Here is a 26,506-nt window from a genome sequence, read left to right as displayed (position 1 = left end):
ATAAAAAAAACGAATTAATTCCGGAATGGCACTCTATTTTCAACTCCCGAATAAATTTGTGAATGGCGATGAATGAGTTAAGAGTAAAGTCCTACTTAACGGTAGGTAGGTACCACACATTCCGTACTTCCGTTATTCCTGACATCCTCTAAGTTGACTTGTCTCTTGATCTCGAACCTCCCGACCCCCACCCCTCGAACCCCCTCCCCTACCTCATGAGCGCCTTTGAACCCAGGCAGCCGAGCGTGCCCCCCCCCCAGATACATGTTAATTGCAACATGTGTGGTGAGCCGCACTAAAGCGGCTTTTGGGTATATGTGAGTTTTTTTGCAGTTCGTCAACAACACCCCCCCCCCCTCATTATGAGCAATGTTGTCAAAACAAGACCGGATGAGTCAGTTAACACCCAAAACGGGACCTGTGGGATTGTGACATCAGCCGGGGCAATGATTGACCTACAAGGAAATAGTTTTGGCTCATAACGCTATGACTGTTCCGCTGCTACGTTATGGTTCGTTGCATGCGAGACCCCCCCCCCCCCCACCGCCCACCCTGCACCCTTACCCACAGTATCCAAACAAATCACAATTTCGACTTGTATGCCTTTATTTTCAAACCACATGTTGGCCAGCAGTGAATGCAATGTCATGAATCATAACAAGAAGCAAAGAGTGTCCTCAACTAACCCCAACTTTTTTTTTTTTTTTTTAGCCAAAATGTTTTTTTTAGTCCAACGTTTTTTTGTAGTCAAAATCTCAGTCCAAATATAAACAATCCAGTGGTAAAGTAAACAGATTTTACCCAGCGGTTTCAGGACCGAGTCGCCTCAAGGTTTTAATGATTAAAAGAAGTCCAAGATGGCGCCCGAGTAGGCGGCTCTCACGAAACGTGCATTTTTGTTGTTGTTTTTTGTCTTATTATTGTGTTATTTTGTCACTTTGCGTTATTTTGTGTCACGTGGAACAGATTTGGATTGTTTTTCAGCATTTTTGGCCATGTAGGAGACTGTGGTGAGCGGTTGGGCCTTTTTATCAGCACCGTTTTTGATTAGGAGGAATGTCGGTGCCATTTGACTGTCATAACTGGACAACTCTGGGGCGATTGTGCTTTTTTGCAGCATTTTCACAGCCTCGCTTTGGGTGGTGCTGTTGGATGACTGTGGAACGCCGAATTGTATGTGGAACTGGGAGTCGCAACTTGGAATTGAAGCGGATTTACGAGATGTTGACAGTCGCTTTTTGTCAATTTGTTTTGTCAAGTCGCTTCATGTTTGCTTTCAACATTTAGCTTGTAGCAGACGTGCACGTTCCACCATGAAGTGTCCCCTGATCCACTGGTGAAAAGGACCGTTTGATCCTCTCCTCTTTCATCTAACACTGCTTCATACAACAAAAGAGGGTGCAGAAAGCGATGAAGATTGAATCTTTTGTGTTGTATCACATTATGTTTTTGTTTTTTGTTGTTGTTTTGACTTGAGAGCGAGAGCGGCTGCCTTTCCAGCATCTCCTGCAATTTGTTTTTCTACTTCTTCCTTTCCTTTCCTCTTCCTTTCATGACTTTGCTGCTGCGAAATGTAAATTTCTCCACTGCGAGACTAATAAAGGCTAATCCAATCCAATTCAAACAACACCGCTATTTTCCGTTAGCCCATCTATGACATTTCACATTGTACGTTAGCATCACGCTAGCAAGCGGTTTGATGAAACAGTTAAAAAGTGAATATTTACAAATTTGACTCTCTTTTATGTGTCAGTTTAACTGGGAGTGACAAAAAAACAGCTTGAAGCTAGCATGCTCGTCTTCTAATTTGGACAAGATGTGCGCGAGTGAGAGAACAACAGGCACCGTGGGATACTTTTAAGTGTTTTTCACTAAGTTTGAAGAGTAAAAAAAAAAAAAACATTAAAAGAAGAAAGAAAGAAGAATTGAGCTTCGTGTACTGGGGCACAGGCACTCTTAAATCCTCCTCAAAGTACAAACAACATAATTAAAATGCCACTTGTACATGTCGTCCATATACATGGCGACATAACATGTGTATCGAAACTCCCGCGGGACTTTCGCCGTCCTAGAAAACGGCAGCAAAATGTCATGAGAATGCCAAAAAAAAAAAAAAAAAAGGAGGCGACAGCTAAAAATGGAATAAAAAGAATCGTTGGCGGCAGGCGGCGACAATCCCGGAGTTCGGGATTCCTCGGCAGGAGAGGGAGAACTTGGAAAACTTGGAAAAGCTGAATTAGCATTCCTGTCAATCACGCGGAAGCAAAGCCCTGCTTTAATATCCCCCCTCCCCCCCTACTTTTCCTTACTTAGGCCCCCAAAATTCCATCAGCATTCTGCCACGGAGTCTTTTGGAAGGGGGGGGGGGGTAATCAGAGAGGGGGGTAGAAATGAAAAATGAGTAAGGTCAAAGGTGAGCATGATAATGACAGAAAAGGGAATAATCACTTGACGCGACGCCCTTTTCTCGACAAATATCTGCCCCCCCCCCCCAAAAAAAAAATGATGTCATTTCCCCCCCTCCCCTGCACCCCCGTTTTGTGTCTTTTCCTCCCCCCCGTTTAGCACCAAAGTTACCCATGAGCCTCTCAGGCAAAAGTATGTCTAAATATTTTCCTTGAGGCATAGCATTGGAGTTATGCGACCAAAACCCATTTTTGGGGGGTGGGGGGTGAAAATACGCTTTTTTTTTCACCCCTACTTGGTAAAAAAGGGGAAAAAATGGAGCAGGATGGAAAAAAAGGGAGGGCCGAGGAAGGGAGGCGGGCATTGGGTTGTCAAAAATGCTGACCCATTCCCACGCTGGACTATTTCCTTTTTTTCTAAAGAACCACAAAATAGACCCCCCCTTAAAGGACAACCGACATCACTTTGTTTCCTAACTGACATCAGAAAAACGTTTTATAGCATCTAAAATACCCAAAAATGATATTTTTTATCAAATGCAAAACACCAATAAAAATGACTTAAAGTGTCCAAAATCTGCAAAAAATTGAGCTGCGAATTGGGCATTTTCAGAAAGTCCCGCCCCCAGTTTGTGACGTCACGCCAAGACGTCTTGCATTGCTGGAGAATAAAAACAATGGCTTCAGATTCGGATAATATGCGTTCTTGTTACACATCCAGTTATGAATATGATTCAAATAGTTCTGAAGAGGAAAGCATACATGTTTGCAATCGATTAAATAATTTATTACGTGTCATTTTGAGGCATCTGGACTGCAATATAGCGTCCCAGAAAAGAGGCAGAAAATGGCGGCAAAGCTACTGTAAGGAATTAATCAGCCCGCTTCCACAGGCCGATTAATTCCTTACATGGAGCTTGGTCACCCTTTTCTGCCTCTTTTTTGGTGCAACACAAGGTTTTCAGACCAAACAATACAGCCAAATGCATTGACGTGATAGAAGGACTGCTACAATGTGTCCAATCCTTTTTTCGGTCAGGGGCGTTCCTTCAGTGACGTCACGTACGGGCTTGTCACCAACTCAAAAACAAGATTTCCGGAATATTCAGCGCGAGTCTTAAAATATAGCTATATGCGGTGGAATCTTTGTAAAATACGCTCAGTCGAAGTCATTTGAAGCCATTTTACAAATTATGGACAGTACTTGTCCGGAGACGTCGGTTGTCCTTTAAATATTCTTAGTGAACCAGGGGGTGGGTCATTTCATCACCGCTGTCAGCAGAATGACAATAGCGATGACTCGAGGTGGACCTTTGGCAAAGGGTGTGGTCATTTTCCACTTCCTGTCGTAGCCACAGATGACCATATTTGGAAGAAGCGCAACAGGGGTCATTTGGTGGTTTCGGATGGGTGTGATTCTTCAGCCCTTTCCTGAATGGCACAGGTGGGGAAGGGTGAAAGCGGTGAAAGAGGAAGAGGATGAGAAGTTGGCCAGAGGGGAAGGAAAAAAAGGGGCTGGGGATTGAAAATGGAAGCATGAGATCACGAGTTATAATGGTGGTGGGGTGGGGTGGGAGAGGGGGAGGGGTCAAAGCTGGCTGGGAAAACGGAGATGAGGACGTTGCCATTGAAGAGCGAAAAGATGGAGGAGTGGAACATCTTGCCCCCCAAAAAAATAAAAAATAAATACATGTTAAAAAAAAGGCACGGCAGCACCGTGGGATGGAGACCAAAGCTTCTAGAAACTTCCAAAAAAGGAAACTAAAGACGAGGCTTTTCGTTGAAATCTGCCGTGCCATTTTCAATTTCATAGGCCCTTAACTCGTTCACTGCCAGACGATGTGCAAAAAAAATGTGTCCGCTCCGGTGCCAGGGTTTTTGTCATTGTCACTCAAATTCCAGGACTGACAGAATATTGACTTTTAGTATTACGTAAACATTAAATGCAGCGTAAAAACCCTTAGACTCTTCTTTCAACAGTAAAAAAATAGTTAATTCCTAAATTATATGGTCTGGAGTTATCTGAACTTGAAATGGGGGCAGTTGTGGGGGCTGCTGTATAAGATACAATACAAAATCAATACATACATACATACATATTCTTCTGTCATCAGAAAAAAAGGAGTTAATTCCTAAATTACATGTGTCTGGAGTTATCTGAGCTTGAAGTGGAGACGGCTGTACAAAATACAATACAAAACATACATATTCTTTCATCAGAAAAAAATGAATTAATTCCTAAATTAAATGGGTCTGGAGTTATCAGAGCTTGAAATGGGGGCAGTTGTACAAAATACAATACAAAAACATGTTCTTTCATCAGGAAAAAATTAGGGTTATTTACTAAATTAAATGGATCTGGAGTTATCAGACCTTGAAATGGGGGCAGCTGTACAAAATACAGTACAAAAACGTATTCTTTCATCAGAAAAATAGAGTTAATTCCTAAATTAAATGGGTCTGGAGTTATCAGACATTGAAATGGGGGCAGTTGTACAAAATACAATGCAATACAGATATATAGATTTATATAGGGCTTTAACAACAGCTGAAGCTCTCACAAAGCTTGTATCAGAAAAAAAAAGTTAATTCCTAAACTACATGGGTCTGGAGTTATGTGACCTTAAAATGGGGGCGGCTGTACAAAATAAAAATGGATTAATATAGTGCTTTAACAACAGCTGAAGCTGGAACAAAGCGCTAACATGGAAAAAAAGGGGAATGCTACCCACCTTGCCGAAGGGAAAAAAACACATTGCCAGAGGCCATGGCCAGCGCTTCATCGGCACCCAAGCATGAAAAAAACAGATGCCGAACAAAATCGGGAATGGCGATTTACATCACATTTTCAATACCCGAATAGACTTGTCAATGGCAGTGAATGAGTTAAAAAAAATATGGGCCTCCATATATGAGAGCTTTTCAAAACAACCCCGGCGCCGTTCGCCTTCTTCCAAGTTTTGCTTCGACGAGCGGCTTCGCCCCGCAACACAACCCCAGGAATTCCTCACTAAGTGGGAAGATCCGACGTGACAGCGGCCCCGGCGCGCTGGCTCCCATCCAGCAAAGGCCACCGCTCGGAACATAAACACTTTGAAAACTTGGCGGTAAGACCAAAGTCTTACCGTTCGGCCTCCAGCCGCATCTCCTCCCGCTTCTGTCTCCTCATCTCCCGGCGCCGCTCAAAGTCCATTTCATCCATGATTGTACCCTGGGAAGTGACCCAAAACAAAAAACATTAAAAATGTGATGCCGTGCCCCCAAAACAGACGAATAACAGCAAAGAAAAACAGATTAGTAGACTACAGCAGGCTAAAATACACATCTAGGAGCTATCTAGTTAGCTAGCTGGCTATCTATTGTCTATCTATTGGCTACCTAGCTAGATTTCTATCTATTTGAGTTAATGCCGGGTTGCTAGAGCAGGCTAAAATACACATCTATTAGCTATCTAGCTATCAAGCTAGGTAGCTGGCAATCTATTAGCTATCTAGCTAGCTTTCTATCTATTTGAGTTACTTCTGGGTAGCTAAAGCAGGATAAAATACACACCTATTAGCTATATAGCTAGCTATCTGGCTATCCATTGGCTATTTAGCTAGCTTTCTATCTATTTGATATAGTTCCTTCCGGGTAGCTCGAGCAGGATAAAATACAGCTCTATAGCCATCTACCTAGCTAGCTGGCGATCTATTTGAGTTACTTCTGGGTTGCTAGAGCAGGCTGAAATACACACCTATTAGCTATATAGCTAGCTATCTGGCTATCCATTGGCTATTTATGAGCTAGTTAGCTAGCTTTCTATCTATTTGATATAGTTCCTTCCGGGTAGCTAGAGCAGGATAAAATACAGCTCTATAGCCATCTACCTAGCTATCTGGCGATCTATTTGAGTTACTTCTGGGTTGCTAGATCAGGCTGAAATACACACCTATTAGCTATCTAGCTAGCTATCTGGCTATCTATTAGCTAGCTATCTAGCTTTTTATCTATTTGAGTTACTTCCGCTTGCTAGAGCAGGATAAAATACAGCTATATAGCCATTCACCTAGCTAGCTGGGTATCTATTGGCTAGCTTTCTATAGATTATAGTCAATTCCGGGTCGCTAGAGCAGGATAAAATACACATATATTATGTATATAGCTAGCAAGCTGGCTATCTATTAACTAGCTAGCTAGCTTTCTATTGGAGTTACTTCCGGGTTGCTAGAGCAGGATAAAATAGACAACTATTAGCTATATAGCTATCTAATTAGCTAGATAGCTATCTATTGGCTATTAGCTCGATAGCTTCCGGGTTGAGTGAACGAACCAGTGACTCTAAAGTGACCTTGAGAGTTTTGAAAGGTGCTTATAAATAAAACATATTATTAATAGTATTATTATGAATTATTATTTATGTCTTTTTTTAATTCGGGCGCTAGCTAGCTGTGTGTCTTGAACATGCCAGTTTTAGCCCCGTTGTTTTTGTACGTCATGATCGCAACTAGATGTGTCATTATTTTCCGGCCCAAACAGCAACAATGAAAGTTCGGATACATTTTTTTGGTCAATAATTGTGTACCCATATATGTCCATCCGACCAGAAACGAAGCCCCCCCACCCTCTACGAACCCCAGGTTCCACTTGACATCTGCATTGCAAAGACAGAGCCAAGAATGGACGACAGACACCGTGCAAAAAAAAACGGATGGACAAGTCACCACAGGATGTTAAAAGCATTCTTCCTAACAAGGCTTTTGAGGCGGGTGGGGTGTCGGGGGACCACCCAAGAAGCTGCCAGGCCTAGCGTCATCACCGTCTATGATCTCCGGCAGTGGAAGTGCACGGCCGAACGGAATAAAACAAGACTCGTTTGAGCACTCGAGGAAAAGACAAGCGTGCATTGGGGAGAAACGGCGGTCACGTTTGGATAAGACGGTCCATTTAGGTCCAACATGGCCATGCGAGACCCCCCCCCCCCCCCCAAAAAAAAATAGGATCAGACAGTACCTTTGGTCAATCTTTTCCGTTACGCGAGTGGCATATCAACAGCTGCCTTCTGCAACAGCGCAGTCGACGACAAAAATTCCTGCCCGTTCCCCTTCTTGTCCCTCCTTCTATCCCTCAGTGACCCCCGCCCCCCAACCCCCTCTCCTCTATCGACACAGTGAACGCTTCCTGTGTTGTTTATCCAGAAAAAAACGTTCCCTATGGACATGACTCAACTCTCGAGCTACACTTCCGCTATCTGCTAACTACACTTTTGTCCAAAAAAAAAACACATAAATAACGAGTCAGCTAGCTAGCTGGATGGCTATATAGCTGTATTTTATCCTGCTCTAGCAACCTGGAATTAACTCAAATAAATAGGAAGCTAGCTAGCTAGCTCATAAATAGCCAATGGATAGCCAGCTAGATAGCTATACCCCACCGCAAACAAGGAAGTCATACCCGTACACTTTCTATTCATATTTATAATAATACATTTCATTTATAATAATAATAATACATTGTATTTATAAGCGTCTTTCAAATCTCTCAAGGTCACTTTACAGTCACATGATCAGTTTTTCTGTGTGTGAGCAGCGGCAGCCACATGCATCAGCATTTACTCAACCCAGAAGTAACTCAAATATAGATAGAAAGCTAGCTAGCTAGCTAATAGATAGCTACTACTACTAATATTAATATATTGTATTTATAAGCGCCTTTCAAAACTCTCAAGGACATAACTAATAGCTAGGTAGCTTAACATACTACTTAGGACATTCAACTAGCTACCTAATAGATAGCTACTACAACATATATTAATACATTGTATTTATAAGCGCCTTTCAAAACGCTCAAGGACATAGCTAATAGCTAGCTAGCTTGCTTTACATTATACTACTTAACACATTCAACTAGCTAGCTAATAGATAGCAACTACTACTAATAATACATTGTATTTATAAGCACCATTCAAAACGTTCAAGTACATAGCTAATAGATGGCTAGCTAAGTAGATAGCTATATAGCTAATAGTCAGCTCGCTTGACATTATACTACTTAGCACATTCAACTAGCTAGCTAATAGATAGCTACTAATAATAATACATTGTATTTTTAAGCGCCTTTCAAAACTCTCAAGATCACTTAAAGTCACAGGATTTTTTTTGTGAGTGAGCAGTTGCAGCCACACGCGCCAACCCGGAAGTAACTCAAATAGATAGAAAGCTAGCTCGCTAATTTATATTATTATTATCATTATTATTTATGTCTTAGATGAGCAATAGCGCAGGTTTCTCCCCTTTGTCGACGCTTTAATTCAAGTCGCCGATGACCACACCCACAACGGCGCAGCCCTCACACCCAAAAAAATGGACGGCAAGCATCTTTTTTCACTGCAGCTCCTCGCGACTATAATACAGTAAGCCGGCTGCTTTGCTAACTATTACGCAAGACCGAAAATAAGAACGTGGGAGGAGGAGAGGGGGGTGGATTTCACAACAGCGCAGTAATTCACTCACTATATTTGGATGTTAAGATAGCGTCGTCTGCGACTGTGGGCGAGAGAGGCCAATTAGCGCCGGCTATACGCATGCAAGCGTAATTAGTACGAGACGACAAACGCTAAGTACAAGTGACAAGGCTTCCAAACAGTACCGGTCTAATCACACACGTCTTCGTATACGCAAGGGGGACGCCAATGGGGGAGACACACTACATCCCCCCCACACAGGAACAGGAAGTGAAAATACAGTGTTCCATGAAGAAGTCAAAAACAGATTTTCATGTTAAAATTCAGCCGACACGTTGACTCACTAACCTAAAATCTGGATTCCGCTAAGTAACGCGACTAAAGGGGAGCAGATGTCGCTACGCTAGGGGGTTTTGTGGCCTAAGATGTCGCAGTAACGTATTAGGTTGTTATCATGAGAACAATCGTACCAGGAAGTAAGACCGCCGCGGTCGGAAAGGGAGGACGAAAAACGACGCCCGGAGGCGTGAAAGATGAACAGCTGTTTTTTTGGCAGAAGCTCCTGAGAGGGTTTTGAAGTTGTGTAAATGTTTTTTTTTTCCGCAAAGCGTCGTAACGTAAGGGTGTCTCTGTCGTCATTTGATGACAAATATTAGAGTTGACAGTTTTCGGATGGGATTGGGTGGAAAAGAAAAACCCACAGTTCGTTACCTATAAAGCGCAAAATAAAATAAAAAATACTTGTGGCCATCACACAAGGTAAAAAAAATAAATACACTCGTAAAATTCTTGCAATGAAATGACACATTTACAATCTCCACTGCTGATATTTCTACCATCGTGTCATTAACTCATTCACTGCCAGACGATGTGCAAAAATGTGTCTCCTCCAATGCCAGGGTTTTTGTCATTGTCACTCAAATGCCAGGACCCGCAGACTATTCAGTTTTAGGCCAACATAAAACATTCAATTTAGCGTAACAAACCTTAGACTCTCTTCTTTCATCAGAAAAAAAGTTAATTCCTAAATTATGTGAGTCTGGGGTTATCTGAGATTGAAATGGGGGCAGCTCTACAAAATACAAGACATACATATTGGTGTATTATAATAATAATAATACATTTCATTTATAAGCGCCTTTCAAAACTCTCAAGGACACTTTACAGTCACATGGTATTTTTTTCTGCGGGTGAGCAGCGGCAGCCACACGTGCCAGCGTTCACTCAACCCGGAAGTAACATGAATAAAAAAAATACACCCAAGAACTAAATAACAAATAATATATAGCTCTTTAACGACAGCTGAATCTGTTACGAAGCTTTGATCAGACAAAAAGAGTTAATTCCTAAGTTATATGGGCCTGGAGTTATCAGAGATTAAAATGCGGGAGGCTGTACAGAATACAATATAAGACATACGTATTGATTTATATAGCTCTTTAACGTCAGCTGAAGCTGTAACAAAGCTTTAATCAAAAAAATGAGTTGATTCCCAAGTTATAGGGGTCTGGAGTTATCTGAGCTTGAAATGGGGGCAGCTGTACATAATACAATCCAATCATATTGATTTATATAGCGCTTCAACAACAGCTGAAGCTGTAACAAAGCTTTTATAAGAAAAAAATGAGTTAATTCCTAAATTATGCGTGTCTGGAGTTATCTGAGCTTGAAATGGGGACGGCTATACACAATACAATAAATACATATTGATTTATATAGCGCTTTAAAAACATCTGAAGCTGTATCAAAGCGCTATAACATGGCCAAAAGGCAAATGATGCCCCCTCGTGGAACACATTGCCAGAGGTCTGATCAGCACTTTATCGACACCACCGGAAGAAAAAACAAAACCCAAACAAATTCACGAATGCACGCTCCACATTATGCTTTTCAATTCCCGAATAAATTCAGGAATAGCAGTGACTTTACAATGCCCCAGGGCCATGGACGACCATGCAGAGGGCCCAGATCCGGCTCCCGGAGCCTCAAGTTTCCCACCTATTCCCTATTTTCCATATCTGCCTGCACCTCTCAAGGCTTCATTTGTCAACGTGCTTTCTCGGTTTTCCACTCAAAGGACGACCTATCCACGCGGGCCGGATGATATATTGTCTTATTTGACTGCGCCTTGTCCCGATCCACATTTGTTGGCCAAATATTGATTTTTAAACGCAGCTCTCCAGACGGCCTTCAAATAGCCACCGTTTGCCATGAAAAATGTCAATTCTACGAGATGAGTAAAAATGAGATTTATTTTGAAATCACACCATTTTTTGAGGTTTTAGTTCTATCATATTTTAGCAAAAATAATAATCCAGGCTATCCCGTCAGGCGCATTTATCCCACTTTCTTGGTATATCTTGGCACTGACGATTGAAACGTATCCTTTAAGCGCTTACTATTACGCAGATAAAATAACAAGAGGCACTTGAATACTTTTATTTTGTATTTATTTTTTACTGATAACCCGGATAATATTACACGCACTGGGATTACACATTCCCTTCCTCTCTAACCATCCGTCTCTGAACGGTGTGGTGCAAAAATCAAGGAGGACTGCCGACAATCACCCCAACCCAATAATCCAGCGGCAACGAGGGAAAACGAGAAGGCGGAGAGATGTAAAGTTTCCATCCGCAAAGGAAAAATGAGCCTCCCGCATTCCCAGACTATGTTTCATATCGTATAAGGCCTGGCAGAGCGAAAAGTCAATCACGCGCAGGAGCGCGGACTCCCACGCGCGCTTGATGGAATTTTTCGCATGCGTTTTGAGGACGGGTTGACGGTAAACGGCGCAATCGGTCAGGGCGAAAGATTGTAAAGCGGCCTCATAAGGTATCGGGTTTCCCTGCAGGGTGCCGATACGAGTCACCGATACTTGAGGCAGAGAAGTAAAAACACTCAAATCTGGGTCAGATCTAAAAAAAAAAGTTGTGTTCAACATCACAAAGCATTAAAGAAACTCCCGACAACGAACAGGATACGTTCTGAATGGTTGTTCGTAAGTTGAATTTGTTTGTAAGTTGCTTCAGCGCTATATTTTGTATGGAATGTATGTTTAAGGCTTAGATAAGTGATGGCAAATATCAAACATCTAGAAATATAATAAAGTGCAAATACACGCGCTCCCCAACATACGAATAAGATACGTTCTGAATGGTTGTTCGTAAGTTGAATTTGTTTGTAAGTTGCTTCAGCGCTATATTTTGGATGGAATGTATGTTTAAGGCTTAGATAAGTGATGGCAAATATCAAACATCTAGAAATATAATAAAGTGCAAATACACGCGCTCCCCAACTTACGAACAAGATACGTTCTGAATGGTTGTTTGTAAGTTGAATTTGTTTATAAGTTGCTTGAGTGCTATGTTTTCTATGGAATGTATGTTTAAGCTTTAGATAAGTGATGGCAAATATCAAACATCTAGAAATATAATAAAGTGCAAATACACGCGCTCCCCAACTTACGAACAAGATACGTTCCGAATGGTCGTTCGTAAGTTGAATTTGTTTATAAGTTGCTTGAGTGCGATATTTTGGATGGAATGTATGTTTAAGGTTTATATAAGTCACCTAAATTGGGTTGTCCTGAAAAATAAACATTTCATAAACTAGATGCTCTATAAAGATATGTTCATGTACAACTGGAGAGAATACTACATGTTACCACAAAAATGTTCAGACTCACCGTTGTTCATAACTCAAATATTCTTAAGTAGGGGAGCCTTTGCATTTGCATATTTGGTGCAGATGTTTATGTCCGCTAGGGGTCAGCATCCACACATTAGGCGGTAACCATGACGACGAAGGAGTGTACAGTATGCTGAGATGAAGCATGAATTAGGAAACATGGGCTACTTTGCAACCAGGTGACGAATAGCCCAAAAAGTTGGACAAATAAAACCAAAACCGGTCCTCTCATATATATATATATATATATATATATATATATATATATATATATATATATATATATATATATATATATATATATATATATATATATATATATATGTCTGTGTGAACTCTCAGTCGTACAGGAATGGTCCATCGATGAAAAGGGATATATATAGGGCTACCAGAGCTACCATCACTAATTTAGTTTGCTGACGAAGCTTTTCGGATGAGCAAAATGTCAGTACAGATCCTCTCATGTATACTTTAATAGCACCCGTGGTACCGTCACCGTCTTCCTCATGCTTGGCAAACAAAGAACAACTTGATTGATCCCTCCTCCAAAAAAATCTCAAGGCCTTCAGATTTGCAATCGTGGGTTTGATTTTCCGCTCAACTGACGCTGTCACGCTTCACTCGTTGCATCATTTTTTTCTTGTCAGATCGTTTCGGGAAGGGTGTGTTGTGTGTGGGGGGGGGGGGTCTGAGCGAGGACCCGCTCTCGTCAAAACGTCTGTAAACACCTGCGCCCGCAAAAGGCACACTTGGAGAAAAGTCACAGTCAAATTGCAGGACAAACAGCGCGCCAAATAAGCATATCCATCACCCCCTCCGAACACCATTGCGTTCTCTAACAGAACATTTAAAATACAAATATTTGGCTCCTTCAAAATAAAATAATCAAATGAATCCCAGCTGCTGCTCGTCTCACTACGAAGCGGCATAGGGGAAAGCGGCCAAGGATGATAAATCCCAAAGGTCAACCGCTGATCCGAAATTAAAGCGTAGCCAAAAAAAGAGCTTTTAAACTCGTGTTTATGTTCCTTTTATTTTGTTAAAGGACACATTCGCATCACCAGCTGGATTGATTGTTCACATCACAAAGCGCCAATTTTGTACTTAAGCATCCTGCTAAACTGCCAAAAAAGCCATTCAAATCCCTCACAAACGCCGCAGGTTCGTAATACGCGAAAAAGCGCTCCGCCGCCGCTGCGTATGACCAAATATGGAAAAATGTTGCCTTTCCCGTAACCAAACTGAGGAAAAAAAATGCTTGCTTTCTGTGTGCATAGCGCGATAACGGCGCTCTCACACTTTTAACATTACAGTGGCTGGACTTTGCTCCCATTCAATACACGCGTGACTGATGGCCACGTTGGAATAACGCTAACACGCCGATTATTTCAACCGCGCAGACGTTTTAAGCTAAATTCCAATCACCCAAAATAAGACATAAATACATAAATAAAATGCTCAAAGTCATCCAGAAACATGACTGCGGATGCTTCGCAAAGAAGCGTGGATCCAATTAGCCCAAAATGGCTGCCGGTGATGCAATCGCACAACAAAGCCAAAAAATGTTTTCCATGTTCCGACATATTCTGTTGATCCCTTATCGTGTGCAACCGTTATGCTAACAGGGAAGCAAAAGTGCATCACGATACCTTTTCATTTGAATTTCCTGTTCAAATAATTAGCATGGAAAAATAATTTAAAAAGTTGGTCATTTACAATTGTAATAACATGAATGTCAACATACATGTAGAAAAATATTTAAAGGACAACCGACACCATTTTTTTGTTTCCTAATTGACATACGAAAAACGTTTTACAGCATCTAAAATACCTAAAACATGCAGGCTGATATTTTTAGTCAAATGCAAAACACCAATAACAATGACTAAAAGTGTCCAAAAACGGCTTCAAAATAAAACCGGAAGTGGCCAGTTTGAAAATAATAATTAGCGAGAACTCAATCACAATTTAGCATAACGGCTAACTTAACCAGCCCTCTACCTTTCTGTGGGTGTTCCCAGGCTCGCTTGGGTGTCGCTGGGACAACCGAAGCTCAGTGGCCACCACCCTCTGAGAACATCATGTTTGAAGCATCACAGTGGTGAGGTGGGTGCTGTTAATCAATTCTGCCGTCGTCTTGGTCTTGTGATGTCACAAAGTCATTGGCGTGATGAGGTGGACCGTGTGCATATATATATAAAATTAAATTAAATTATTATTATATTATAAATTATTATTTATTATTATTATTATTATTATTATTTTTACATACATATACGTATATGTTTACCCATTGTGGGACGAATAAAGGTTTTCTGATTCTGATACTATAGATTTTATATGTATAATATATATGATATAATATATATAAAATAATTTATAAAAAATATTTAAAAATATAATTTAAAAAATACTTATATATATATATATATATATAATTTTCTTACTACTATTACTATTATTTCTTACTACTTTCTTATTACTTATATATATATATATATATATATATATATATATATATATATATATATATATATATATATATATATATATATATATTTTTTTCATATATTTTATATATATAATATTTATAAAATTCATAAATCTATGAAATATCTATAGTGTGTATATATTTTTTATGATATTAGGTTACATATATATGAAATATGAAAATATATATACAGATATATATATTTTTTTTTCAATATATTATATTAACAAATATGGATAAAAAGTTTTCAATATATTTTATATACAACATTTTCAATATGGATAATATAGGTATTATATATAACATAATATATGAAAAATATACACACACACTATAAATATCATAGATTTATCATAAATGTGATAAATTATTTATATATATATATATTTAAAATATATATATATATATATATATATATATACATATAAAATTAGACATAAAAATAATATATAAAAATATAAATGTAAATATAAATAAAATATAAACATAATAATATATAATAATAATATATAGTATAATATATAATAATATATAAAATAATATATAAATATATAATATAAATATAAAAATAAAATAAATATAAATATAAAAATAATAATATATAAAAAAATAATATATAAAAAATACATATTATATAAAATATATAAAATTACATTTTTTTATTACATATACACAAATTACATATACACACACGCGCACGGGCACACACACACACACACACACACACATGGAGTTCAAAACTGCTCACAGACAAGCTTAAAAAAAAAGAATACATTATATTTAAAACTATTGTCATTTTTCTGGCGTCCTTTGGACATGCCTTGCATCGGAACAAATGAGACGCTGCCAGGAATCTGCGTCTCCTCAATGGGACATTAATCTGCTATTAGTGAATGGCCCACAGATACTGGCCTAAACAGGCATTGATATATGGTCGATTTTAGAAAATAAAAAATCATAAAAAACCAGAACCGCCGCTCCTGCCAATGGACGGTGGGACTTTATCCAGCTGACGACACCATACAAGCCCAAATCCAATGGAAAAAAAAAGATTGAAAGCTAATGGAACACGGGCGACCACCGCTAAGGGTGAAAAATGAAACTCTTGAGGGGCTGTATGTGTTTTTTTTTTGCCTCATAACCAAGCAACTCAAAATTATCCCAAGAATGAATAGAAGCCACAAAGACAACGGCAAAAAGAACTCACACGAAAAATAAAGTCTGAGGGTACTTTATAGGCATGCTGGGAATAGCGCAAATGCTAGCATTTGTGACATTTTGGTCACATTGGGAGATTAGGGAGGGGGGGAGGGAGTTATGATGTAACGCGTCACACATACTGGAAGCCAATTGCAAGAAAATGACAGCTAAGTGCAAAAATCATTAGCATGGAGAACATATTTGCTTAAATCGCTCCGAAATGTCATCCATCTTGATTTCTCTCATCATTAAATCACACGGTGGAATGTCGTCCCCCTCTCCCACCCCTCCCATTTTTTGGGTGCTTTTCAAGGGTATTACATGACAAGGTATTTTTCAAAATAAGAGTCTGAATTCCTCATGAGAGATAGCAAGGGATTAAGGGGCCGTTTTGGGCTTGGACCGAGAAGGCTCGATTACTCACTGTGGACGCAGCGAGTGGATCCCGTGACGTTGTTTGTGGAGTTAAAATGGAGGAGAATGATGTCACGAAATACGAGTTGACAAACTGGCTTGAATTCTTTCTCCTTTAAAACGCACATTGCGTTGCTTATTGCGGCGCAATGTGCTGCCTCGGATGCAGAAGGGGGCAGTAGAAGACATGTGTAGGGTTATACGGGAGACCCAGCTCATTTTGGCTTCTCGGTACGGCGCTATACAGTCAAAACTGGGTTTTCGACCATAATCTGTTCCAGAAACCTATTTGAAAACATATTTGGTTGAAAACTGAAACATTTTCTGTTATAATCAATGTCAGTTTTTTATATTTATTTATTTATTAATGTATTTATTCATGTATGTATGTATGTATGTATGTATGTATGTATGTATGTATGTATGTATGTATATGTATGTATTTCTTTAGGCATGTATTTATGTATTTTGTATATATTTATGTATGTATTTATGTATGTATTTATGTATTTGTATATGTATTTATGTAGGTATTTATTTAGATATTTATGTATTTATTTATGTATGTATGTGTGTATGTATGTATGTGTATTTATGTATTTATGTATATATTTATGTATGTATTTATGTATTTGTATATGTATTTATTTATGTATTTATGTAGGTATTTATTTAGGTATTTATGTATTTATTTATGTATGTATGTGTGTATTTATGTATGTATGTGTATTTATGTATTTATGTATTTATTTATGAATGTATGTATTTATTTATGTTTTAATCATGATTGAACAATACAAACACACCTGCGAGGATAAAGCATCGGTCACAATGAGACATGATGTAAGGAAGTGACGTATAAGGAAGCAGAGGGGAGTCTCGTGGTGCATTCAGGTGCGCTCAGTTTAGTCGAGAACCCATTTTCGGTTGTCAACCAAGACATAAAAAAATTTTTGGTCTAGAACCGAAATGGTTGAGAACGTAGACGTTCGAAAAGCAAGGTTTACCTTTAGTACAGTCAAAGACATATACAGGAGACCCAGCTCCTCTTGGCTTCTCTGTACGGCAGTAATAGTACAATAGAAGACAATATCTACTGTAATACGGGAGAGGCAGCTCGTCTCAGCTTCTTAGTGCGGCACTAGGGTAAAAAATTATTTAAGCCTGTGAGCATTGAGACATTATCTCTGACACACACACACAGACACACACTGCAATAAAAGTGAATATAATTGAACTGCAATAGGCGAGGATGTCATACAATGGGATTAAAAAAAAAAAACAACAAAATGGCACCACACTTTCACCGTCGCATCCCTCATTTGTGTCCTGACCCGTGATGCATGCCATTCCCATCTATTCCCGTCATAGACACAATAGACACTTATCTATCCAAAACAGCGCTCGGCCTTAAAAATGAATTGAACGGACCGCCAACTTTTCTCTGAATGACATTGAAACTGCGCCGGATGCTAAGTCATCACTTTCCAAAAGCTCAGCCACCCGGCGAGAAGCAAAACTGACACACCTTGATTCAAATACATCCTTTTTTTTTGTGTTAAGTGAAAAAAAAGAGTGTTCCGGAAAACACATTCCGGGCGTGTCCATCTTTTGTGCATAGCTCCGCTCTTGTTGTTATTCAAACGACAGGTCGCCAAATAGTGATCCATACCCTATAATGCAAAGTGCACTTTTTGGCAACTCTGTTCCTGACATTTTAGTGGACAAAGTGACCACCGGTGCGAATGCGACAAATTTGCTGTTCACATGTACGGCTGGAATTCCATTAACAAAGAAAAACAACAACAAAAGTCCCCCTTTTTCGGTAGTTTGTTTCTTGAGAACTTTGGGAGGCCATTTTGTTTCTTCCCTTAAAGGACAACCGACGTCTCCGGACAAGTTGTGTCCATAATTTGTAAAATGGCTTCAAATGACTTCTACTGAGCATATTTAAGATTCCACCGCATATAGCTACATTTTACGTTTTAAGACTCGCGCTGAATATTCCGGAAGTCTTGTTTTGGAGTTGGTGACGAGTCCGTACGTGACATCACGAAAGGACCGCCATTTACCGTAAAAAAGACGCATTGTAGCGGTCCTTCCATCACGTCAATGTATTTTGCTGGACATCTTTGGTCTGAGGATCGTGTTGCACCCAAAAGCCGCCAGAAAGAGGGTGTCCAAGCTCCATATAAGGAATTTATCAGCCTGTGTAAACAGGAGGTCGCCATTTTGTGCTTCTTTTTTTGGGTGAGAGATTTTCCCCCAATGTTGCCTCAAAATGGCACAAATACATTCTTTAATCGATTGCAAACATGTATGCTTTCCTCTTCAGAACTATTTGAATCATATTCATAACTGGATGTGTAACAAGAAAGCATATTTTCCGAATCTGAAGCCATTGTTTTGATTCACTAGCAGTGCAAGACGTCTTGGCGTTACGTCACGAACTGGGGGCGGGACTTTCTGAAAATGCCCAATTCGCAGCTCATTTTTTTTGCGGATTTTGGACACTTTAAGTCATTTTTATTGGTGTTTTGCATGTGACTAAAAATATCATACTGCCTGTTTCGGGTATTTTAGATGCTATCAAACGTTTTTCTGGTGTCAGTTAAAAAACAAAAAAAGTGACGTTGGTTGTCCTTTAACATGTCGCCGCTGCTTTTTGACGTCTGCTCTCTTAGAAGCGCCGAATAGCCTCATCATCTTTCAATTCCATTAGCATGATGTGGTATTTACCGTTAAATGGAGGATAAAAAGAAATCACGCTTCCGGGGTTAATATACGGGCGGTATTTAAGCCGACTAATTTCTAAAATTGATTGGAATAACGCATATCTCAGACAGCCATGAAATTGTAAATAATTGAGCGGCGCTCTTCGGAAAGCCGCTCGCTCCGCCGAGGTGGTTGCCCGATGCGTTTTTTTTTTTTTAACTCATTCACTGCCAGATGTGTGCAAAAAAATTGTCCACTACTGTGCCAGGGTTTTTGTCATTGTCACTCGAATTCCAGGACCCACAGAATATTGGTTTTGGGACTACATAAACATTCAATTTAGCGTTAGAAACCTTAGATTGTCTTCTCTTAGACTGTCTTCTCTACATACGTATTGGTTTATATCGCGCTTTAACAATAGCTGAAGCTGTAACAAAGCTTTTACCAGGAAAAAAAGAGTTAATACCTAAGTTATATGAGTCTGGAGTTATATGAGCTTGAAATGGGGGCGGATGTACAAAATACACTTCATATCGATTTATAGCGCTTTAACAATAGCTGACGCTGTAACAAAGCGCTAACATGGCAAAAAAGTGAAATGCTGTCCTCTTGTGGAAGTGAAAACATTGCCAGAGGTCTGACCAGCGTTAATTCCTAAATTATATGGGTCTGGAGTTATCTGAGCTTGAAATGGGGGCGGATGTACAAAATACAATACAATAGATTTATATAGCGCTTTAACAACAGCTGATGCTGTAACAAAGCGCTAACATGGAAAAAAAGGGTAATAATAATAATCCATTTAACTTCTAAGCGCCTTTCAAAACTCTCAAGGTCACTTTACAGTCATAGGATATTTTTTTCTGCGGGCGAGCAGCGGCAGCCACACGCACCAGCGTTCACTCAACCTGGAAGTAACATAAAGTAAAAAAAAAAAAACAAATCTTGGCCCCCTTGTAAAATCGGGCTGCAATGACAAACGTTGCCAGAGGTCTGACCAGCGCTTTATCGGCACCCAAGCGTGAAAAAAAAATAAAACCCAAATAAATTCGTGAATGTCAGTGAATGAGTTAACTGGAAACGAGATTGGTTTCACAAAAACGGGAATAAATCCCCAAAAACTACGCCACCCGGGTCACTTCTTAATCCTATGTCAATTTCGTTTGATTGGCAGCCAGTTTGATCTGCAACGTCCAATCAAAAAAGTACATTTGCATGCAAGGTTCCCGCCCATTTTCGGCTTATTCGCGGGTATTTTTCACTCAATCCGCAACCATTACACGGTGACTTGGGAGGAAGGTCCTCCTCCTCGTCATCGTCGGCGTCTTGGCTCGACTTTGGACCTCCTGTTTTTGAATCTCCGTTTGCGTGACATGTGGCATCTTTAATGTGAGGAGAAGGAGCTGCTCAATTTGCGGAGGTACTAACACAATATTGCGCAATGCATTTCAATTGTTGAAAATGTGAGCGGATAAAAAAAAACGTTGCTAGCCCATCAATGACATCCCATAAATCAGCCTTTGGTTTAATAAGTACCATTTGGCTGTCACCTCAGTGGCTATCGAGCCGCTCTATTACGGCCCCCCTGCGGTCACGGGTTGGGGGTTATTCAATAAAAGCCGACTGAGCGTTTCTTCCAATCACCGCTGGCAGGTCGCCGGTGAGGTAAAGAGATCTCCCAATGCCAACTTTGCCCTTTGCGGCGACATCGTTTGATTAAAATGATTTTCCAAAGTCATATGTTTTTTTCTTATATGCCCCGATGCCCTTGCAAGACACCCATAGTAGAAATACAAAACAACATGATTGAGGACACAAAAAAACCCTGACAGTTTCTACCGACAGATATTCACATTCAGGCTAACAATAATACAATACAATACAATACAATACATCTTGATTGATATAGCGCTTTAACAATAAAAACGTCAACAAGCACCAAAAACAACACCAACGGTCACCCGAGACCCCCCCCCCTCAAGCAGATAAAGGTAAACGATAATGTTGACAAATCCACTATGATATCAACATAACAGTCAAAGCTCGGTTTTCGACCATAATCTGTTCCAGAAATCAGTTCGAAAACCGATTTGGTCAAAAACTGAAATATTTCCTGTCATGATCAATGCCATCAATGTCTGTTTCATTCATTCATTAATTCATTCATTCATTTATTTATGTAATTTTTATGTATTTATGTATGTATGTATTTATTTATGTATTTATGCATGTATTTATTTATGTATTTATGTATCTATTTATTTATTTATTTTCTATGTATTTATTTATGTATGTATGTATGTATGTATTTATTTATGTATTTATGCATACATTTATTTATGTATTTATGTATCTATGTATTTATGTATGTGTATTTATTTATTTGTGTATTTATTTATTTATTTATTCATTCATTTATTTATTTATGTAATTTTTATGTATTTATGTATGTATTTATTTATGCATGTATTTATTTATGTATTTATGTATCTATGTATTTATGTATTCATTTATTTATTTGTTTATTTTCTATTTATTTATTTATGAATGTATGGATGTATGTATTTATTTATGTATTTTTATGTATCTATGTATTTATGTATGTGTATTTATTTATTTGTGAATTTATTTATTTATTTATTTATTTATTTATTTATTTATTAATCGTGATTGAACAATAAAAACATGCTTGCTCACATTGGAAAGATACACAAAGATAATGCGTCGGTAACAATGAGACGCGACACAATAAAGTGACGTATACAGAAGCATAGGGGAGGCGAGTGGTGCGTTCAGGTGCGCTCAGTTTGGTTGAAAACCCATTTTCGTTTGTAAATCGAAGTATAAAAAAAAATGTAATTTTTGGTCACAAATCCAATTGACCGAAAACTAAGACATTCGAAAACTGAGGTTTGACAGTACAGTAGAACACACACACAGGGAGATACAGGAAACCCAGCTCCTCTTGGCTTCTCGATACGGCAGCAATACAGTCAAAACTTTTCGACCATAATCCATTCCAGAAACCTGTTTATAAGCCGATTTGTTCGAAAATTTAAACATTTGCCATTACAATCAATGTCATCAATGTATCTATGTATTCTATCTATGTAACTATGTTTTTTTTAAATCCGAAAACCAACGTTTGACTCTATTTGCATCAGTTGCCAAGCCAAAGTGACCCCCCCCCCCCATTTTTTTTTTCCCTCATTATTGAAAACCCTTCCAAGGTACACGCGCCCGATTATGGAAATTGTCTCCATTTAAGGACAAGGTGATTGTTTTTAACGTCGATGATGTCACACCTCGCCGCCAAGACGAAATCTCACACATTATATGAATGGCGGCCGTCCAACATGGCGTTCACACTCGCCAAGCCGACACCCACACACACATATAACCTCCATATAAATCACCAGCATAAATCCAACAAGCCTATTAGCGACCTACATACTAGCCCCGTTAGCCCCAACCCCCTCCAACATTCTTCCCTTTGTCAAGCGGTTAACCTTGCTCGCTGTGTAAACACATGACCTCACCGATCATGTGTTTACACTGCAAGGTAGTTTTTTCACACACCCACACACACACACACACACACACACACAAAATGTTGACCTCCACGCTCCTTTAACTCCCCGTCAAGACTAAAATACGGGCTTGAAAACATATTCAGGAATTGAAAATATGACATAGAGCGCCATTACCCGAATTTGTTCAGGTTTTGTTTTTTTTCACGCTAGGGTGCCGATAAAGCGCTGGTTAGACCTCTGGCAATGTTTTTATCTTTCCGCAATGGAGTAGCATTTCGATTTTTTCCCATGTTAGCGCTTTTTTTTCCACTTTCAGCTGTTCTTAAAGCGCTATATAAACCAATATGTATTGCATTGTATTTTGCACATCTGCCCCCATTTCAAGCTCACATAACTCCAGACCCATACAATTTAGGAATTAACTTTTTTTTTTCCTGATTAAAGAAGAGAGTCCAAGATGTCTAACGCTGTAGTGAATGTTTATGTCATCCTAAAACTCAATATTCTGTGGGTCCTGGAATTCGAGAGACAATGACAAAAACCCTGGCACTGGAGTAGACACATTTTTGAACGTCTCGCAATGAATGAGTTAAAAATGTAATCAATATCAGTGTTTTTCATGGAAATTGGCACAGAAACATCTGGGCTAACTCTGGTTTGATCATTAATCTAGGGAGTTAAAGGGAAATAAATAAATAAAATAACTGTGGCCTCGGATGAGGTCACCTTGTTTCAAAACAACGTGTGAATCTAACCTTTGTAAGCAGCTTGTGGCCGGCCACGTCAAAACTGACCACGAAAGTGGTCAACTTTTTGAGAAACACAAAAAAATCCCCACCGATTGAAAAAAAAAAATAAAGAAAAACGTTACGAATGTTTTGTTTCAGCGCTTGCAAATTTGTGACGTAGCCTAGCATGTGGTAGGAGGGCTAACGGCGTAATTAGCAAACGCTAGAAGGGGCTCGGAGGGGGATGCTTCAAAAATATAAAAAAAAAAAAAAAAAAGGATGATATCGAAGACGATCAATTCAGTCGTCAAAACAAAAGTTGCAGTTGATCGGTTGTTCCACTTGCATCGTGGCGAAAAATAAACAGAAAGCGAAATTAAGCTAGTGGGGGCATCTCATGGTAAAAAAAGGCGCTTGAAGTCTCAAGTAACACTCTTTTTATACATGGCAAACATCTGCAAAGCTCTTCGGGGGTATATTTTCCGACGACCTAACTAAACAGCGTCTAACGTTTCATGCCCTCGTGCCGTTTCGCTAGCAATTAGGCAACGCCACCACTTTTGACATGTTAGCCCAGAGAGGGGTGGGGTTAACATTTCTTTTTTTCCGACTCTCGATCTGTCTGTGGGTCCAAATTGTGGTTCTGGTTGCAGAGCATTCAAATTGCATGCGATCCGAGTCACAAGACTGGGGACCTGGGGGTTGGAATGGGGGGGGGGGGGTGATCTCACTGCCAATCTTTTATTCCGCAATATTTAACATTTGATTTATAAAAAATATCTAAATATAATGTATATGTAAAGAAAATTATATTATTTTTATAGATAATTATATATAATTTTTTTTATTTAGATATTTTTTTCTATACTTGCACGTTGAATTTGATTATTTTAGATTTTTTTAATGATTATTTATTGTATTTATGTATATATTTTTTGCTATACTTGCACCCTCAATTTTATTATTGTAGATATTTATTTGATATAAATATATTTAATATATACATAGAAAATACAAAAAATAATGTAAAGAAAATATCTAGATACCTATATTTTATTTTACACACACACATATATATATATATATATATATATATATATATGTTACTTTATATATATATATTTGTTACTTTATATATATATATTTTATTTATATAATTTTTATATAATTTTTTATTCTATGTATATATTAAATATATTTATATTACATAAATATCTACAATAATAAAATTCAGGGTGCAAGTATCGGGAAAAATTATATTTAAAAAATAGTTAAATAAAACATTATACGTGTATATATTATGTTTATATATTTTTTTTGGGGGGGGGAATTGAATATCATAAAATATTAAGTTTTATTTAAACATATTTTTAAATATAATTTTTGCCTATACTTGCACCCTGCATTTTATTATTGTAGATATTTACTTTATATGTATACAGTAAAGTCTCGTTATATCGATATCGGATATATCGATAGTCCCGGTTATATCGATACTATTTCTATGCACACACGGAGAAAATTACATGCAAACAGGGTCGGATATATCGATAGTCTCGGTTGTATCGATATTTTTTCGGACTCCCTTGAATATCGATATAACGAGACTTTACTGTATATATATCACAATATTAAACATTTTATTTTGCAAATCCGCTTTACAGGTAAAAAAATGACCTCAAAATTTTCCTGAGTAATATTCGGGATTCGGGGGGTGGTGGTACAATGTATGTTTGGCTAGCTCCTCTGCATACAGTAACTGGAAAGTGGATTTGGGAAGAACATATTGCACATTAAAAATGTATTTTCCATCCTATTCCACTTCACTTGGCAGCCGCTGCCGCTCACTGGCGGTAAAAAAAAATGGCAGATTCCGTTTTTTTTGGGGAACTCGATACGCCGCCGGATTAAGGCTATCAAACGTGCATGCGTGCGGCGCACGTGTGGGCGCATGTTGAGGATGACGTTAATGAGGCGGATGGCGGGGAGTGGGGGGGGGGGGTCACCCGATCTGCCGTGTGGGTATACATTTTGCTAAAATAGTTCGAATCAGATGTGCGGAGGAAGCGTACAGTAACAAAAGGCCTTCAAGTGCGCGCAGTCCGGAAATGCACAGTAATGTTCCCGACATCCTGCCTGCACGCCCCCCTCCCCCAACGCTAACGCAGCCAAAGTCCTGTTATCACCCGGCGCAATTACCTCCACATTTCATTTGGGACCGCACTGCGAGGATTACGCAACGGCACATTTTGACCGTAAAAGCTGACAGGCGAAGTGGACTTGGTTGACAACGTCGCGGTGGAAGGTATTTATTCTGGAATTGAAAATATGACCTAGAGCGCCATTCGGGTTTTGTTTTTTCATGCTTGGGTGCCGATAAAGCGCTGGTTATAGCCTCTGGCAATGTTTTTTTTCTCCACAAGGGAGCAGCATTTCCCTTTTTTTCCATGTTAGCGCTTTGTTCCAGCTTCAGCTGTTGTTAAAGCGCTATATAAACCAATAGTGCATTGTAATTTGGACAGACACCCCCATTTCAAGCCCATATAACTCCAGACCCATATAATTTAGGAATTAACTTTTTTTTGTTTGTTTTTTTTCTTGTCTGAATCGGCGCACTATTTCTTCTTATATCTTTGAGATGTAGTGCTCTAAATTTATTTATTCATTCATTTATTTGTTTATTATTATTTATTAAATTTATTCAGGGTTTGAAAATATGAGCGCCATTCCCGAATTTGTATTTTTGTTTTCTTGCAAAGGGTGTCGATAAAGCGCTGGTCATAGCCTCCGGCAATGTTTTTTTCTTTTCCACAAGGGGGCTGCATTTCCCTTTTTTCCATCTTTGCGCTTTGTTCCAGCTCCAGCTGTTTTTAAAAGTGCTATATAAA

The 26,506-nt window shown here is 38.9% G+C and overlaps 1 protein-coding gene across 2 annotated transcripts in view; it reads right to left on the bottom strand.

Moving 5' to 3' along the window:
- The window catches only part of cald1a (caldesmon 1a), a 36,091-nt gene extending 17,329 nt beyond the window's left edge, over positions 1–18,762 (bottom strand). For both annotated transcript variants that reach the window (XR_016113709.1, XM_088989024.1), the window contains exons 1-2: positions 18,715–18,762; positions 5,531–5,616 (exon numbers count right to left, since the gene is read on the bottom strand). Coding sequence is in view for 1 of the 2 variants with exons in the window: in XM_088989024.1 (XP_088845150.1) it covers positions 5,531–5,616; positions 18,715–18,747 (119 nt within the window). In the remaining variant the exon portion in view is untranslated. The remainder of the gene's footprint in view (positions 1–5,530; positions 5,617–18,714) is intronic.
- Between the last annotated feature and the right edge of the window lie 7,744 nt (positions 18,763–26,506).

Source organism: Hippocampus bargibanti, linkage group LG22 (assembly GCF_051943395.1).
Source record: "Hippocampus bargibanti isolate YZ-2025 linkage group LG22, ASM5194339v1, whole genome shotgun sequence".
NCBI classification, from domain to species: domain Eukaryota; kingdom Metazoa; phylum Chordata; class Actinopteri; order Syngnathiformes; family Syngnathidae; genus Hippocampus; species Hippocampus bargibanti.
Note: the sequence above shows the minus strand (reverse complement) of the source record. Positions and strands in the feature narration are given on the sequence as shown.